The 17,988-nt window shown below is 36.6% G+C and overlaps 1 protein-coding gene across 1 annotated transcript; it reads right to left on the bottom strand.

Annotated features, from left to right (window-relative positions):
- Positions 1 to 7,651: 7,651 nt before the first annotated feature.
- glec (gliolectin) lies at positions 7,652 to 15,159 on the bottom strand. The gene is made up of 2 exons (XM_020959739.2): positions 13,643 to 15,159; positions 7,652 to 8,062 (listed from the first exon to the last, which is right to left on the bottom strand). The coding sequence occupies exons 1-2, from the start codon at positions 14,136 to 14,138 to the stop codon at positions 7,941 to 7,943; spliced, it is 618 nt and encodes a 205-aa protein (XP_020815398.2). The 5' UTR covers positions 14,139 to 15,159; the 3' UTR covers positions 7,652 to 7,940.
- Between the last annotated feature and the right edge of the window lie 2,829 nt (positions 15,160 to 17,988).

Below are 17,988 nucleotides of genomic sequence, written 5' to 3'. Positions count from 1 at the left end.
GAAAGGAATACCAAAAGCAGCTCATTAGAAACTTTGAATAATCCCAGTGGACATACTCGAAGTTCATGAAGAGTCAGATGGGTAAAGAACATGTCAAGCTATGGAGAATATTAAACTGAAGAATTACCAAAGAATTTTAAATTTTCTGTTCTGTTTACTTACAGTTCTATGCCAATCCTTATTGTCACTCAGATAGCAGTTCTCCAACATCAATCCCCGAATAACTTTAAACTGAAGCATTGCTCTTTGCACCGCTAAGCATAGAAGTAACATATTCAAAATCTTAAAGACAGTTTCAGACCACACAAAAAACCAATCAAGCTCCAACTGGACCACTATTTTATAGGAAAACACAGCAACTTCATTGCAATTGTAAATGAGTGACAGACAGAATATTAGATCGTATATCCTTTGGAACTGTGATGTCAGAGAAAGTAGATCCTGATGAATTTTCAGACACTTGTCCAGAGTCATACGGGCTTCTCTCAATTTCTTACGAGTGGGTTTTGCTTCCAGGGTCTCCAATTGTGATCGCATTTCGGTTCGAACATATTCATTCAAATCGGCGTATTGCAGTCCCAAAGCCAAGTACCACAAAAAGAAAAAATGCATCAACAATATATTGCCAATTGAGATGAAGACCTCCAATATCCAGCCAAAAAGATAGGGATGTCCCTTTAGTATTTGAAATATGCTGATTATGAAGATCTTCTCGTGAATTATACCAATCATCATTATTGATAATAATATTAGCTCTTGTTTTCCTCCGAAACCAATTCGTTTTGGCTTCTGATTTTGATGGTGGCAAATGTCTTGAACTCGATGGGAAAGTTTCAGAAATCGATTGATCAATTCAGCTATTTCTTGGCCCTGAAGAAGCTGCAATCGTAGCAGGCACAGACAGCAGAAGATATGGTTTATCAATCTGACTATATGCAAAGTAATCTCTGTCAAATCATTTAAGTCAAAGATCCAATAAATATATAAATACGAAAATGTAATTATAATTGCTAAACGTTGTGATGCGTGAAACCATTTCCATCTTCGATTTGCGTCCTCAACCTGCAGTTTGCCTTCAGTGGTGGTTTTTAAATGAAAGTAGGAAACTCCAAACAATTTGGAATAGTAAAAAGTCCATTTCAGAATTAGAGCTGAAATTTTGGGAGCACTTAGACGAAGGATCGGAAACATTTTGTAAGAACTTCTTGCTTCGATGAAAGTAAAGAACTGAAGAGGTTAGCTTGCATAATATTTTGTTAATGAGAATTAATGAGAAACTTTTTGATACTATCTCTGGTGTCAGGTGCCTGACAAAGTATCTAGATACATTCTAAACTTTTAATCTTTTTAAGGATACTACGAAATGCTTGAAGAGCACTTTGCTAATGGGAACTCTATTGATATTATTTCTGGTGACAGGTGCTTGACGAAGTATCTAGATACATTCCTTTACCAGCCATTAAAGATTCTAAATTTGTGATATATATTTTTAAAGATACCAATACCTATTAAGAAAATTAAATGTAGCTAATGGAGTTTCTTTTCTTTTCTTGACTTTTTTATTGAAACAGTACCATTTTCCTTTTCCTTTTTAAAGACTTTAAAATCCTTTCTTAAGGAAACTCAACTCTCAACTCCCGACATCTCAATAATAAGGCTACACGTTTTCATTTTACGATCACGTTTCAGAGACTTTGTGTTAGGTGGAGAGTTTAGGGCAAGGGAAGTCTCCTTCTCAAGACTCCAGTGGCCAGATCATCGCATACTTTTGCTTTTGATTCACACGCTCACGATCCTGGCTCCTAAGCTCCCTTCTTCGAGGGCAATGTAAATGACGCCCCCATCTTGAGCGTACGTGATCTTCCCATATATATGCTGTATCTTTTCAGCTACATCTTCACTGTCCTATCCGAAAAACTGGGCACGATTACAGCGTGCGAGCATCATCTGAAAGATCTTTCGAGTCTGTCAGGCAGTACAAGGGGAAATCCCCGTGAACACCCCCTTCTTAGCCATTGTCTGACATTTGAAAAGAATTTTCACGTTGTATGATTTATTTTTTCCCCCTCATCTTCTTTAGTTTCAGTTCGCTTTGGGTCGTTTTTTTTTAGGGCAATTACAGTAACAACGTACTGGGCACGTACATTTTCCGGCATTGTACGAAAATTGTGGGAACAATCAACGAAATAAACCAAAAGTGCTTTGCATGCCGTTGATTTGTGCTGCAAATTGCCCTGGTCTTGGCCAACTCAAATTGCTTTGGCAACAGAAAAACGGTTATCTTATCTGGTCGACTTTGTAGATACCTCAAATCATTTTTGAGTAAGATGATCTGTGGAGTTTCCTCAATGGTTTTTAATAATCTTGGTAAGGCGGAGCTAAAAATAAAGGTTTTATATTGTATTGGAGAAAATACTCTATAAATATTATTTTGAGGATCAATATTTAATTGATCAAGATCACCAAATTAATACCTACCACCTTTTATTTATAATAACTGTGTACTTATTTCACTAATAATACATGTTGTTTTAGGAATTTAATAGAACCCACTGAGTTAGGGTATATACAGCAAATGATCCGAGTCGTGTAGGTTCAGGGAAATGATGCAAAGCCACAACTTGGTCAGGAGATTAGAGCAGTGGCCGAGGGATCAGCTCCACTTCGTTTTTTTCCCCTTTGCTGACCTCACGTCATGCGGTCCACACTGAAACATGATTCTTAAATTTACTTAAAATTTTTTAATTAAAAATATTAATTTATACAAGTTTTCATTACCAACTGAGAAAAGTATAATTTATAAAAACAAAATATAAAATAATACAAAAAAGAAAGGACACTAACTTCGTGCACCCAAAGTGTATATTATATATCCTTAAAGTTTGTAATTGAATTATAGCATCGAATCGAAAATTGATCATGCTTTGAATCTATATATCAAAGTTTAAAAAACTCATATCTAAGCCAAAGGGGCTTAGCATAAAAAGCCAAGTCGAACTAGCCATGTCCATCTGTCCATCCGTCTCTCCGGTTCTACCGAAGCCAGATTCTCAGCTTAGTAGGCATCTCTCTGCCTCTCCCTCTCTTTCTCCCTCTCAATCTCTATGTGTCTCTAGAGATATCACTTACTCCCGCGTGCTCTCACTTTCACTCTCTGTGGTTCTCTTTACTCGGAGACTATAAATACCAGGCGCTACCCTCCCACCGTCCTCATTCTGTTCGCGGCCTCCCACTGTTAACATCTGTAGTGATAGTGGCGCTCTCGAATTCACTTTCTCTGCTCTTCTCTTTACTCGGACACTATAAATACAGGTGCTGCCGTCCCACTGGCCTCAGTCTGTCCCTGGGGTACCCAGTCTTAACATCTCTGGTGATAGTGTTAGTGATTGCCCTTTAACCCCAAAACTGTCACCTGGCCAATGCAATACATCTAGATGACCAGGAAGAAGCTTACTTAAGCTTTATATTTTAATATTTTATTTAATATTTTTGCAATTTAATATTTCAATTAAGAATTTTTATACAAACTTATCGAATTAAATAATTTTTAATGTTCAAGATACCTAAGATGCTAGATAAACACCTCGTAAATTCAATCGAGCATTTCTTAATCTTAAATGTATCTGTACTTGGAACTTAAGATACATTTGTATATACATTAAAATCTTCAGTGTTTTGTTTTAAGTGTGGAAGGAATCGCTTGATGGGGGAACCTTATTTCAGGGCTGATTGATTTCAATCCCAACTTCATACAACTGTCTGAGGATGGCCTTGGCTCGCTTTTCACGCTTTTCCAGCCATTGCACCCCAACTCGAATGCAGGCGCTGACATTAATGGTGATTAATGCGAAAACGGAATGCAATTAAATTCCGCGCAATAAATTATTGTGATTTTAGCAGCAGCAGAATCAGAAATAAAAATTGTGAAATAAAAAGAAATAGAGAAACAACAATTACAACAAAGCCACACCCTGTTTCTCCTTCTTACACATATGTATGTGCATACATATATATTTTTTTTATGGCGCTGTCTTAGCAGTACCGTTATGGCAACCACCGACGTCATAAATTTTGCTTTTCAACTTTGAATTTATTGCGAGGCGAATGCAAAGGCAAAGGGAAAGGCAGCGTTGCGGCTGCGCAGTCGAAAATGGGAATTGCGAATCGCAGCCGCAAACACCTCTGCCAGCTGCGTCTCTCTTTCCTTTCTCTCTGCCTTTCCCTTCCTTGATCACAGGTTCTACAGTCAAGTTGATAAAATTAGGACTAAAAGATTATTTGGACTAGGTATTAATAAATTAAATAAAAAGTATCTACAAAATATGTATTTATCTATATACACATATATAAAATTTATTAAAATAGTATTCATATCATAAATATATTGACAGTTAAATATTTCATTGCTAAACCAAATAAAAATTTGTAATAAATATGTCTTGGAAAAGGTTATTATTAAACATATATGACATTATTTAAATTTATGTTACATTTTTACCAAGCTCGGATTTAATCAAAGGTCAAAACTGAACATAACATCTTGTGCTATTAATTCCACCTCGATTGTAGGCCTGAGCTCTGTTGCGTTACTTGAGTGCGTGCTTGTGTAGATACTTGTACATATATATATACATCAGTATAAATATATGTATATATGTACATATGTATAATGTGACTGCAATGCGAGTGCAGAGCCATTAAAATCTTGAAATTGCATGCTAATAACCGTACCAGGCCGCTAGTTAAGTGGGCAAATATGTTGTACATGCTTGTTACTAAATGCAGAGCATGTAATTTGCTTTCTATGCCAGTGCCATTATTATATAGCATATTGCATTCTTGATTCGCTCAAGAGAGCAAGTGCCTCGCATAGCAACAGAAGCCATAAAGAACTAACGTTAATACATGCGTACATATGTTTATATGTAAGTGCAACTTTTCTAAGACGGTTGGGTAAGCTGTTCCCGTTTTTGATTTCAATCGTGCTTTGGAAATCGCAAATAATTAAAGGTACAGCTTTTGGCTTACTTGAAAAGATAGATATGATTTAGATACATCAGATACATTCATTTACCCCTTCGGGGTATTGTAATTTTTGTCAGAAGCTTGTAAAGCTGTGAAGGAGATATTTCCGACCCTATCACTCATATATAATCTTGATCGAAATCTACAGATGAATTTATCTAGCTATGTACGGAAAATAAATAAATTTTAGAAATTTTTTAAAAAAAGATAAGGTTACATCGTTAAAATTTTCAAAAATTGGCAAATATTTTAATTTGTTCTAAATTTATGATTGATTATGCAGATTTATTAGCCTAATAAAAACTAGCTTTGAAAAACTTTCCGAATTTAAATTAATACATTTTCAGCAGTTATAAGTGTTTTTAAACATTAATTTTGTCATTAAAATTGCTATAAAATACACGAACCAAATAGTGTGAATATTTTAAGATTAATTATGATCGATTCAAATAATTGAATTGCAAACTTCAAGGGTATACACATTTCGGCTTCTTGAAGATACTTATCTCTTTTGTTTTAATTAATTTAAGACAACTAGTCTTTTCACATAGTTGTATTTTTTCGGAATAGCTCATTGTGTTATATTTAAAAACTTAAAAAATCAACAGTATTATGTGTTATTATTTTAAAACGCATTATACCTGCCTTAACAGCATCCATTAAATAATCTCTAAGATTTAAATTGTAATTTCAAAACTAAACAAAATCAAAAGATACATAAATCCCTAGAACTAAACTGTTTCTAACCGTTCTATGAGTACCCAAGAGCAACGGAAAACCATAGTTTTGATTTAGATTATGGAAAAAAAGGGGAAATGTCAGGGGAATAAAGAACCCTGGATAGCATCAATCATCATCATCAGACGCCCAGCGATCGTTTGTTTGCCGGAAGTCACAGCCAATCTAATGTTAAGTGCCCACTCCACTCCACACATAACATAGCATAACATACATAGATATGCACACACATACGAACGGATAGCAAGTAAATTACGACTAGAAAGCATTTTCCCAAATGTCCGCCGGCCATATGTACAGTACTACGTCTATCGATGGGCAGACAAGTGTTGCCCACGAGTACCCACAGTGAAGCCTCTCAATTGGTATGGGTGATTAGCGATGAAAGCGAATAGAGGAAAGCCTACTAATTGGAGAAGGTTCGACTTCCTTTCCACTTCACTTTTTTTGATTGCATTCCGAACCTTTGCAGGGAATGTAATACAGTAATACCTCGTAAAATATAACCGTTTTCTCTTTATTATAATGGTAATATTATTTTTTTAATTTGATGGGTATGTTTTAATAATATTATAAACCCATTTCACTTTTATCAGGAATAGTGGGACGAAAGTTACAAAATTGATACGGTAGAAAAATGTTAACATCTAGACCATCCTCTGTAAATTTAAGTTTTGGTTTTTCTTAGGTTTTTTCACATTATCGAAACCCCACTGTGCCTGCAAAGAAGAGAATGGCCCTTGTCTAATGGGGCAACTGATGCATCCGGAGCTCAAAGCTGAGTCATTCCATCTATTTATTTTTTTATCTTTCTCCACTCATGTTCTTCACCAACTTTTCGACTTTTCTTTACGCTTGGGAATAATCACGCCATCTCGTCCCAAAAAGGGCTCCCAGAAAATAAAAAGCTTTTAAAGTTTTTTTTTGTTTTACATTTGTATTTTTAAGAGTTTTTTTTGTAGTTTTTTTTCTTCTCTTTGTGATAAAGTGTTTTTTTATGATTGCGTAAGTTTTACAAAAATTACTGTTTAGTTTCGTTTAAGGAAATATACACAGTGTTTGTTTTTGTTGTTTTTTCGTGAGTTTTCTCATTTAGCTGCTGGGAGTTTTTAGTACTTCTCCATACAATATACACAGTTAGGTTGTTCAAAAATAGATTTTGTTTTTTTTTTAAAGGGGTCTTTAGAGGGAGGAAATTCATTTTGCCACAGATACGAAATATTATTTATACAGTTCATCATGGTACAGTACATACAATTTAAAATGTCACATCTATAGTGTACATACAATAAATATGAGTTTAGAGGGGGGTGGTGTGGGTGTATGTGTAAAAGTGTGTGTGTGTGTATTAGTGAGTGTTTGTGTGGGTTTGGTGGGGGGTGGGGCTAAGAAGAAATTTGTTTTTTAGATAATTTCAATTATAATTACAATAAACAAAATAATAAAATTGTTTTTAATGATTGAGATCATGACACAAAGTAAATTGTAAATACTTTTGGCACACGCATGCATCAGGATCCGAAAACACGCTGAGAACGCTTGAATTGGTTTTGTTTTTGTTTTTTTTTTTTGGATTTGGGGGTAAGAGTCTATATAGCGGATGCATGGCGCCGATCTGTCATCGTCTAAAATTAGCATTGCCTAATTACAATTTAATCTATTTCGTAAGTCTACGACCGCCAGCGAATTGAAGTGTACTTCGCTGTCTCGCCACAATTTACGTATATATTGCCAATGTACAAATATAATTTCCTTTTTACACATAAATAATTTTTAGTATATATCTACGACGTAATAATTTCCATAATTATATCGATCGCCATGCATCCGGATGTATTTAATATTATATTATATTTTTGCCTGTTTTGGCTGTGCACGCGCTCCGATCTTTTCTGGTTTTGTTTTTTTTTTTTTTTTTTTTGTTTTGTTTGTTGTTTCTGGTTGGCTGTTTTTTCGTTTTTTTGTTTTTTGTTTTTCTCTCTTTCTCTTTATGCAACATTATTTGGGGGACCGCAGTCTTGGTTTAAACAAAATGTACAATGGGGTGTACACACAAAAAAATAGATATAAACAAATTATTTAAAAAAAATTAAAATTACGTTTACAATAAATATCATATATTGCAATTGTTGCTCCGCCAGGGGCTGCCGATGATCAGTCGTCTTTTTACTTTAAAATTACTGTTCCGCATCCCCCAATTCGCTAGTCCCGTTATCCACATTGTTGTTGCTGTTGATGTTACTGATCTCATAATTCTTCTTGATGATTTTTGGCACATTTTTGCGAACGCGAAGCTTGCCTGTAATGATCAAGAAATTGGAAAAATATTGTAGTAAAAATATAGAATATGGAAAATAGATAAAGCTTTTTAAATTTAATCTCTTAAGTTAAAGATACTAAGTTGGGTTCGATTTATAACCGTAAGATAGTTATACTTTCCTAAATGTTATCACTACTATTCATATACCTTTGTAATCTCCATTGAATAGCTATACAAAGTTTGTGTTTAGTCACACCTCAAAAGTAGCAAATGGAAAAATAAAAATAAAAGTGCAAGCGTCATTTTGTTTGACCTTCAGAGAGGCCAAAAGGGAAAGCAATGTTAAGGTGTGCAAATCGAATTGCATTTTTGCAACTGAATACGTGTCAGTGGGTGTTTGTATGTTTTCCTTTATTTTTTTCTGCTTCTTCGTAGAGCGTTCCTTATCTCGCTGTCTGAGCGACAGAATTATGCACACTTGTGCAATCTAGAACACCTATGTATTCGGAGGGAACCCATACCTGGTCATTGGCTAGCCGATAAATAAATGTCATGGCCGCAGCGATAATTGCCGCTTTGTGGGTAGCAGAAACGCATAGGGGGGAAAAGGGAATTTTTCTTGAGTCTATAATAATCTATAAAGGCGAACGATCGCCCCACGACGAATGCGTTCCGATAGATAGCCAAATAGCACATCAACCTCGCAAATTATAGATTGTTTTTTATACTCAGCTTTGTAGCTTATAATCAAGTACAGTCGGACTTATTGTAGTGAAACTATAAAGAGTTCTAAATCTCTTTAAACTTCTCTGTAGAGGTTTAAATTTGTAGAGAAAAGTCTCCAAAACTAGCCCCCCTTTTTTTTGCGGCGAATACTAGTTAGCATTAGAGATGGGTTAGACTGTACTCCTCTATCAGGTCTCGATCGCGGGCAGCTGCGGTTGCCTCATCGCGTTGTGTAGTGAACCGCTAGCCGGAGCTTAGACGATCGTCGGAGACGCTCACGAAACCGCAGCCACTGCGCAGTGACCTAAAAGCTGAAAAGCTAAACGACACAGCCACAAAAGGCTTGGGAGAGGGGGAATACAAAAACAAGAAACAGGCCCCAAGTTCAGCTTAGAAAACCGAATACTAAAGCACACTTGCTATTAGATGTTTCTATGGCGTCTCTATGAGTCAAGAATGTTAATCTAATAATCTTGCTCTTATTTATAAATAAATAACATGAGAAACATTTTTATTAAATAAAAAATATACATATTGCATTATTGTTTGATATTTACATAATTTCGAAATATTTTATTTGTTTTTCAAACTTTGAAGTTCAGTTTTTCCAGCTGTAGTTTTAATTGATCAAAAAAGTAACAAGTTCTTAGACAATGTTAACTCTATATAAAAACAAGAACAAAAATTATTCAAAGCTTGAAAAGCTATTAACTTTCTCGGGGACGTTACAACTTTACAGAAGCAACCTGTAAGCCCCACGGTAGAGAAAGAGACTGGCAGCCAAAGAGTCGCGCTGCCGGCGATACAATCAAATGTACAGTTATAGAAAATTATAAGCCAGCGACAAAGAACGTCAAGCGAAACGCAGGCGAAGAAGAAGCATACGGGGAAATCGGCAAAAAATAAAACGTTCGCCTATTGTAATGAGCGGGTGGAACAAGATGGAGGGGGGAGCGAAAGAAAGCGGGAGCAGGAGAGTTCTGTAATATAGAGGTGAATGACGAAGAGTGCGTTTACCGTTATCGTTATGAGCACGCAGCTTGGGAGCTTTCGCTCCCTCCGTACTCTCTCCCACCGCCAGCCACCCCTTTTCAAGCAACAGCAAAACGCGTTTTGTTTACGAAATGTGTGTGGAGAGAGAGGCGGCGATGAGAACAGGAACAGCAACAAAGAATTCACATTATAAATATTTATATGGGAGCTTGGCGAGAGAGTTTCTTCAGCATACTTAATTAGAAAACATAAATTTCCGAAGAATCGAGGAATCCCATAACAACACATAACTTCTTGCTTTTTGGGGCGTGGCGAAAAGGCCGAAGCAAAACAAAAAGCAGAAAACGCGCTAAGCTAAATAACTGTGTGAAAAGTACAGTACATGCCAAAAGCGAGGGAGAGAGCGAGAGGTGGAGGAGATAACAGAACTGGTGTCTAATTGATTTGTTTTTTTCCTCCACATTTGGACCCGTTTTTTTCGGTTCGGACCTGCCGCAAAAGTACACAAAAAAAACACAACATTTGGCGCTGCTGTACTACGCGATCTGCATGTGCGCCTGTGTGTGTGACCTTCACGACGAGTTTTGAAAAACATCAACAACGTGCGTGCGTAGTACTACGCATAATAACAGCGACATACACACACACACGAGCACTGCTTATCAGCGAAGACAACTAAAAATAAACACGAAAAATACGAAATTCGCGCCAAAACGCAAAAAACATCATCAGCAGGGCAGAGACAAACAAACAAGAGGCTGAGTCTCTCTCAGCGAAATGAGAGTGCTGTCAGGATTTTTAAAACACAAAATAAAGCTCTAGCTCTATTCTAGAGACAAGCAAGGACCACTTTGCAACCTTTTACAAAAGTACACTTCCTTAAACTTAAATATAAAAATTTTGTTGATTTTTAATTTCATTATTAAATTAAACTTTTATTTTTTGAAGAAGATGGTAAAGAACGTATGTACATTCTTTTTAAAAACAGGACAAACATCTGGGTTTTTATACAAAAGTTATATAAGTTTTTAGCGGTTGCCTATTAGTTTTATCGCAAAATCGCCTTAAAGAAACTATAAATAAATTCAGTTTTCAAATCTGGCGAGTTTTCAGTATTTTTTAGTAAAAACGGCTAGATTTGTCAGAGAATAAGGCTGGGATGGCAGCACCACCACCACAGCTCTCTCTCTCTCTTTGTCTCTTCCACTCTCCTTAAATATACATATATGAAGTCAGTGTATGTGAGTGTGTGCGAGTGGGCTGACGTCGTCGTATAAGAGTGACGCTGCTTGTTGTTGCCTCGCCGTTCGTTTTGTTGTTGAGATTGCGTTTGTCGTCGTGGGTGCGGCTTTCAAGGCAGAATACAAAAAAAAGCAACAACAAAAAAGTGGGAGCTACAACTACAAGTACAACAACAATCCGTGTACAGTCGCAGGCGTGTGCCAAGTAGTTGGGTCTTGTTATTGTTGTTGTTATTCATATACAATTTTTTTCGCCTGCAAGAGCTGCAGCATGATGAGAACAACAAAAACCAGAAGGCGTTGGCGCTGATTTAAATTTAATTGAGGCCTCTCAATTAATTGCCAGCAACTGCTCATGTTCTTTTCGATTTTCTTTCTGTTGAGTTTTTTTTTTTTGGTTGCAATCTCGCGTAGATCGGACGAAGAAAGATTTTTGGCGCGCGATTGTTATTCAACAGTTTTTATTTTGGCGTACAGTTTGTTGTTTAGCTTTTTCGCTTTGACACACTGCCAAATCAAAGACAAACTGGCGACAATTCTCGCTCTCCTCCGCTGATCCCTCTCTCTCTCGCTCTCGTTCTCTGTTGTTCCTCCTCCTCCTTCTCTCCTTTGCCCTCTCTGTTTGCCACGATTTATCAGCGGAATATCAGCGCAAAGTAAATCAGTCATAAATAACAATAAACCAACAAATGGAGGTACAGTCGAACGTCTACTAGAACTCAAAGTTTACAAAAAAGTTTTCTATTAATTTGCAATTTTAAAACTGTGCAAAAATCTATAAAGTTTTAAATTGAAAATTTGTATTTTATGGGTCAAGAACATGTGAATTTTTCACTATTGTATTTCAAATGAGTATTTTGTGCTCTTTAAAAGTATTTCAATATTATGCAATAATAACTAAAATGCAGGAAAGATTAAGAAAAGGTATAAATATCTTTAAGATACATACATTGTACAGAAGAGATGCAAAATATCGTAAGCTATGAGTTGTAACATTTTATGAATGCCAAAAAAAGTATTTTCAAACCATCCCTACATTAAGCTAAAGCTCGGAAATTCGATACATAGAATCCCAACTGTGGGTTTAGATTAGTTAAGGAGTAATTCAATATACTTGGTGATACTTTCTACCCAAAGAGTCAATAACGAAAATGGGCCTTGACATGTGGAATTGATAACGAAGTCGACGGGGAATGGGGCAGCTCCACAATGAAAGCGAAGTGTGAATAAAATTCGTAGTGTTTCTCGTATCGTAAGTGGTTAGGAAACAGGGCAAAATGGAACGGCGCAAAATAACAAACCTCTATCAAAACAAAAACTGAAAAACAAGCTTTCGTTTAAGCAGAAGAGATTCGAAAAAAAAAAACGTGAAATGAATATGATTATGAAAGTGAGGGAGGGAATAAGGGGGGCAGAGCCGAGCCCTGTCAAACAAACCGATAAAAAGGGGCATTAACGGCACTTAAGGCCCGTCCAACAACACACACAACTCAACAACAACACCAACAAACAGCCAAAGTGTAGAGTGCATTATGTGTGCACAGTTGTTGCAAATATTGATCCGAGCCCTTTAGTGGTTAAATAACCAAAGGCCGTATCGTATCTTATCATACAGTACTCTCAGCGAGACTAGAACCTCGTAAACTATTATAGTTTTACAAGAAATATGTATATTTTTTTAAAATTTATATATATATTAAAAAAAATATAGTTAAATGACCCATAAATAAATCAACGAATTAATTGTTTATCTATTGGATTTCTTTAGGTTCCCTACATATGTATCTATCTATCTATATCTATATCTGTGTCGGTTTCTGTTATACACTTCAAATCCATGAAATATGCACCTGAATGAAACCAAAAGAAAATCGGAAAAACAAAACGAAACCAAAAATAGAGAAGAGGACAAATGAAGTGACAATAAGAATCAAGGCACGAAAGGAAATATAAAATTAGAAAGATCCCATAGCAAGGGTGGGTTTCTCCAAAACAAGGGATAGAAATGCATAGGGGTGAAATTCAAAAAGAGGACAACGTAAAGGACGCAAAAGGGAAGAAAAAACGGAAAAGGGAATGAAAATCAGGTGCCCGCTTATTGGACAAAACTACGAAAAAACCGTATAACTCTATATGAATCAAAATTTTTTATGAGTCTTGCACAATGAAAAAGTTAATAAATTAAATAAGATTGTACATATTTTAACTGAAAATATAATTACAAATAGCATATAAACAATTTGAATGGATCGTAACAATCCTGTTTTTGGAACGAGCTAATAAAATGGAACTTTGGAACTGCACAGCTCGAACTCTAAGATGCGTATCTCAACTTTGCTTTTTTCAAGATTGTGAAATACTGAGATACATTTGAGAAAAAAAGAGATTATATGAGAATAAATCAAGCTTAAATGGTTTGATAAATATAAAATGAATATTGCCAGATTCCGGAAAACAACTCAAAATTAATAGATACAAAATGGCTATATGCTCGTTTTTCAGGGGAATCTAGAAATATACATTTTTTTTAATCTGATGTAACTTTTGGGAGCTTTGCTACTTTTAGCTGAAAATCAAAGTAAAATCTCCTGCCTTTCCCTATTTTATTTTATTTTATTTAGTTTAAGGTTTTCCCAGTATGTCACCAAAAAATACTTACGTTTTAGGCCCAACGATTGCCTTGTCTTTTGGCCATCTATCGTGTTGTTGTTGCTGGCGAGATCCAATGAACTGCTGCTGCTGCTGCTGTTGCTGCTCATCTGCTTGATGGCAATGGAGATCTGTGCGGCGGAAATGGCCACACCGGCGCCCATCGAGGGCGGTGCTGTTTCTGGACATGATTTGGGGCTGGCAGAATCGCTGAGCGGTGGTGTCACAACGATGACGGATTGATAGGGATACCGCTGACCGGTGATCTCAGCCGCCGCCTGTTCGCGCTGCTCCTCCGCCAGGATATCAAAGTTGTAGTGCTCCTTGATGCGGATGACAATCTTGCGCTGCTCCTTGGCCAGCAGTTCGTCGATGTTCGAGTCGCCGGGCGCATTGCCAAATAAATTCCGGGCGATGCTCCTCCGTTCCGAGGGCGAGGGCGCCGCCGGACGCAGGGCGCAGGGACGGTGGGTGGGATGCAGATTTATTGGCGGACACAGAGTCATGGTTCTGTCAGTGTTTCTTTGATTTTATTTATATATAATTTTAATTTTTATTTATTTTGGTTTAGCTGTGCAAGTGCTGTATTTGTAGCTAGCTATTTTTATTTTTTTCCTATTTTCAAGCTACTTTCACTCGAACTTTCACATACACACAACCACACCTGCGCACACTCGTACACTGTGCGAAGTTCACGTGCATATTTGATGCATTTTGCAATTGTGGTTTCGGTTTGCTGGTTTTTTTCTCACTTGCAAATCACAAATTCGACTTTCACAAAGCAAAGTGAAATGCGAAATACACTGCAATTATAATTGCAATATTTTGTATTTGTTAATAAAAGTTAAAAACACAACCGAACGTGAGACGTTTTTTGTATTTTGAGTTTGTGGAGTTTTCTTCTTTTCGGAAAATCATCTGCCGTGTAGCCCGTAAAAAATTATTGTTTTTAACGCCGTTTCTTTTCCTTTTCTTCTTTATTTTTTAGTTCGTTCCAACAACAACGTAGCCGCTGTTTTGAGTTTTTTCTCTGTCCCTCTTTCTTTATATACCGTAATTTCGACCAGCGCTAGCAACATTCTCTCGCAACATGCTCTCTCGCAACACTCTCTCTAGCGCGTTAACCCTGTTACTCTTGAAGACTTTTAGTCTCGCAACATTTGTCTGGCAACATTCTCTCGCAACACTCTCTCCCGCTGTTGCTCACTTTTAGACCACTGTTTAGCTTTTGTTGGCTTTGAAAAGGTGGTGTAGCAGAACAAAGAGAATAGAGCGAATATGCGATGACGTCACAAAGTGCATTTATTTCGCTCGGTTTATATTTTGGTTTCTTTGTTTAATGAATTGATTGAACATTATAATTACTTGTTTTTCGTATTAACAAAATCGCCAAATTTGAATTATTGAATTGAGAACTTTTTGGGATTTTTCAATTTTATGAGAATAATTTAATATTATCATGTATATATTTTAGGCTATAAAAAAGTAAAATATATAATGACACCACGATCTGCAACAAAACACACCACAAAGTAGAAGTATGTATTTTCCAAGCATGCGTCACCTTCTTCACAAGCTTCGTTGGGGAAATAAGAGAGAGAGAGAGAGAGAGAGAGTGTCCAGCAATGAGAGAGCCCTTATCTATTACACAGCAACTAGCTTCCCCTTTCTAGACTCTGGACCTTACGATATTTAATATTTACATGTAACAACTGTATGGAAAGTGAATCTGTTTTCCGTGTGCCAATTACTTACATTTATGGCGTGTAAATACAATTAGTTATGCTAGATTCTACACTTTCGTGTGTATGTGTTTGTGTTTGTGTTTTGGTTACACACAAATAACGACTAAAATGATATGTTGACGGGCTTTTTTTTGGGCCCTAGCTCAAGGTCACAGCCGGGCTTCATTTCATGCGGCATTAAACGGCCTAATTGGGCCCCTCAACGTGCCTGGTAACAAATTACATGGAACAAAAAAACAATTCCCTGGAAACTGGAAAGAAATCTAAAAAAAACAGACGCAAAATATTTAGAAAAAAAAAAAACACTTTCGCGCTCGCGGCGGGCAATTCAAGCGTAACGCTTAACAAACGAAAGTGAAAAGAGTTGAAAAACCGCATAGAAATAGAGGTAGGAGGTAGAAGTTGGTAATAACACTCAAATGTGAATGTGGGCCACAAGTAATTTCAATATTGCTGAGTCACAATCGGCAGAGGCAACAACAACGGGAACTGAAACTAAAAAATCAAGCAGCTGGTCGGATCTCCTCCTGGTCCCTGGATCTCCCGTCTGACCTGACTCTTTGGACCATCGCCGGGACTGGACTCTGAACCGATTAGTCATTTTAAAGAGTGGCCCGAACAAAGGCCGCACCCAAAAGGATTGCGATTTATTATTGTTCAGAATGGGTGCAGTGGGTACTCGAAAAAGAGGAAGAGTTTTCAGGTGCTTAAAGATCTGAAAAAAATAGAACGGAAAACCTCCTAAGCTTACAACTTCTCCGAATTGTTTTTGTTTTTACTCGTGACGGAGATAGTAAATTTGAAACAGAAATTAATGAAGATAATAATTATGATAATAATGTTTCCTTAAAATATTATTTTTTTTTAACATACATAGTTTCTAATCTTGTATACCCATTAAGCTAAAATTGATCATAACTTAGTCGAAAATGAATTAATTTTGATACAGAACGCTTTCCCATGTAAGTATCTATTAGGGTATTTAATCTGCATACTCAAATTAAACTTTAAAAAATTTAAGAAATTCCAAAAATTCCGAAAATTTATTATTTTACTGGACATGACTAGATTGACTTGGCTGTTGATGCTGATCAAGAATATACATATATGAGTTAAAGGGTCGGAAATTACTCCTTCACAGACTAAACTTATAAGAGACTTCTGCAGGGGTATAAAAACTACAGCACCAGGCTTCACTGTACTGATTTCTGTTGCTTTATTATTATTAATAATATTTTTTTTTTGGAGCGATGTCCAAATTCGGATTGGCAACTACCTGCCCTGAAAGCGGGAGAGGTCACACAGGGGTTGAGTGTTGCGATCGTATATCCGGGATCCGAAGGGTACATGTATGGGATCGGGTGGATCAATGGTGGCACAGGTCGGAGTGGTGCCCGACAGCAACTATGCAAAATCAACCCTCGCGCCAAAAACATGCCGTACGAACCACTTGAAAGGGAAACAATGCAGTTGGAAATGTGTGAAAGTTGCAGATACACATATGAACCCTTACTACGATTTTTCATTTAATCTTTCGCCCCTCTTGCTTTTTTGTTGTTTTCAGAAAACCTCACCGGTTTGGTGGTGCTGCGTCATTTCAGCTGAAATGCGTTTCAGCCTTTCACTCGATTTTCAAATAACATATTTCGTGGCTGTGCTGATTTGAATGCACGTATTTGCCTCTATTTTTATCTGTTAGATACGTGTCTGGCTCTACTGATGGGCTACTTTTCTTGCCTGCCTGCCTGCCTTCACTTCCGTTGAACGCAGCTTGTCTGTGGAAAAACTCAAGCTGTTTTCCCTGTCCTCACCGTCTGCCCGAAATTAGTTTATGGCCCACGTACCAAGTACTATATAGGAACAATGAATGGATATACATATACATATATGAATGAATCGGATCCGATCAATGGAACTCAACTGTCGCACGCGCTCTTCCTGAGGTTAACTGCTGTTTTAAAGGTCGAAGTTATGCAGGGGTCTCTTCCTCCGGTCTGCTGTGCTGACGTCACGTTTGTCTAATTAATAAATGAGCTCATTAAAGAGAGCTCTCTGTCCTGTCCCGTTTGTGCCTTTCCGCGGCGACTGCATTGTGCAATATGGTATATGTATGTATATATGTATATTGTGCATGCACGTGGCAAAAGCAGCTAGGCACTGCCTTGGATGGTGAGTATCTAGCGGATACTTTGCACAGCGAAAAATTGTTGGGTGATATATAACATATATACTAAAAAATAGTCGGAAGTTAGCCTTATAGAAATTGTATTTGATTACAATTGATTTACTCTTGAGGTTCTGATTTGAGGTCTTACCGCAAACATCAATAAGAAGCCACTGATAAGATATCTATTTTTCTCCCTATCAGACATTCTATAATAATATTCTCTTATAAATATTTCTTATTGTTACTTATACATTATGAATAATTATATAATAATAATAATAATTGTATTTTAAGAAGAATAATTATTTAACAATAATATAAGTAATTAATCCCATTAATTTGATTGACTAAAGTACAAAAAAGACATATATATATGAAACTTAATAAGTAATATGTTTCCTGACTCTAAATATTAGTTAGGAAAACTCGTTAGTTTTTCTTTTC

The sequence above is a fragment of the Drosophila serrata genome, unplaced genomic scaffold (assembly GCF_035046125.1).
Source record: "Drosophila serrata isolate PLE 108 unplaced genomic scaffold, ASM3504612v1 contig_376, whole genome shotgun sequence".
In the NCBI taxonomy this organism is placed as follows: Eukaryota; Metazoa; Arthropoda; class Insecta; order Diptera; family Drosophilidae; genus Drosophila; species Drosophila serrata.
Note: the sequence above shows the minus strand (reverse complement) of the source record. Positions and strands in the feature narration are given on the sequence as shown.

Coding starts and splice junctions, on each gene's coding strand:
- glec (XM_020959739.2), bottom strand. CDS start 14,138: ATGACTCTGTGTCCGCCAATAAATCTGCATCCCACCCACCGTCCCTGC. Junction 8,063..13,642: donor GCAATCGTTGGGCCTAAAAC/GTAAGTATTTTT, acceptor TGATCATTACAG/GCAAGCTTCGCGTTCGCAAA.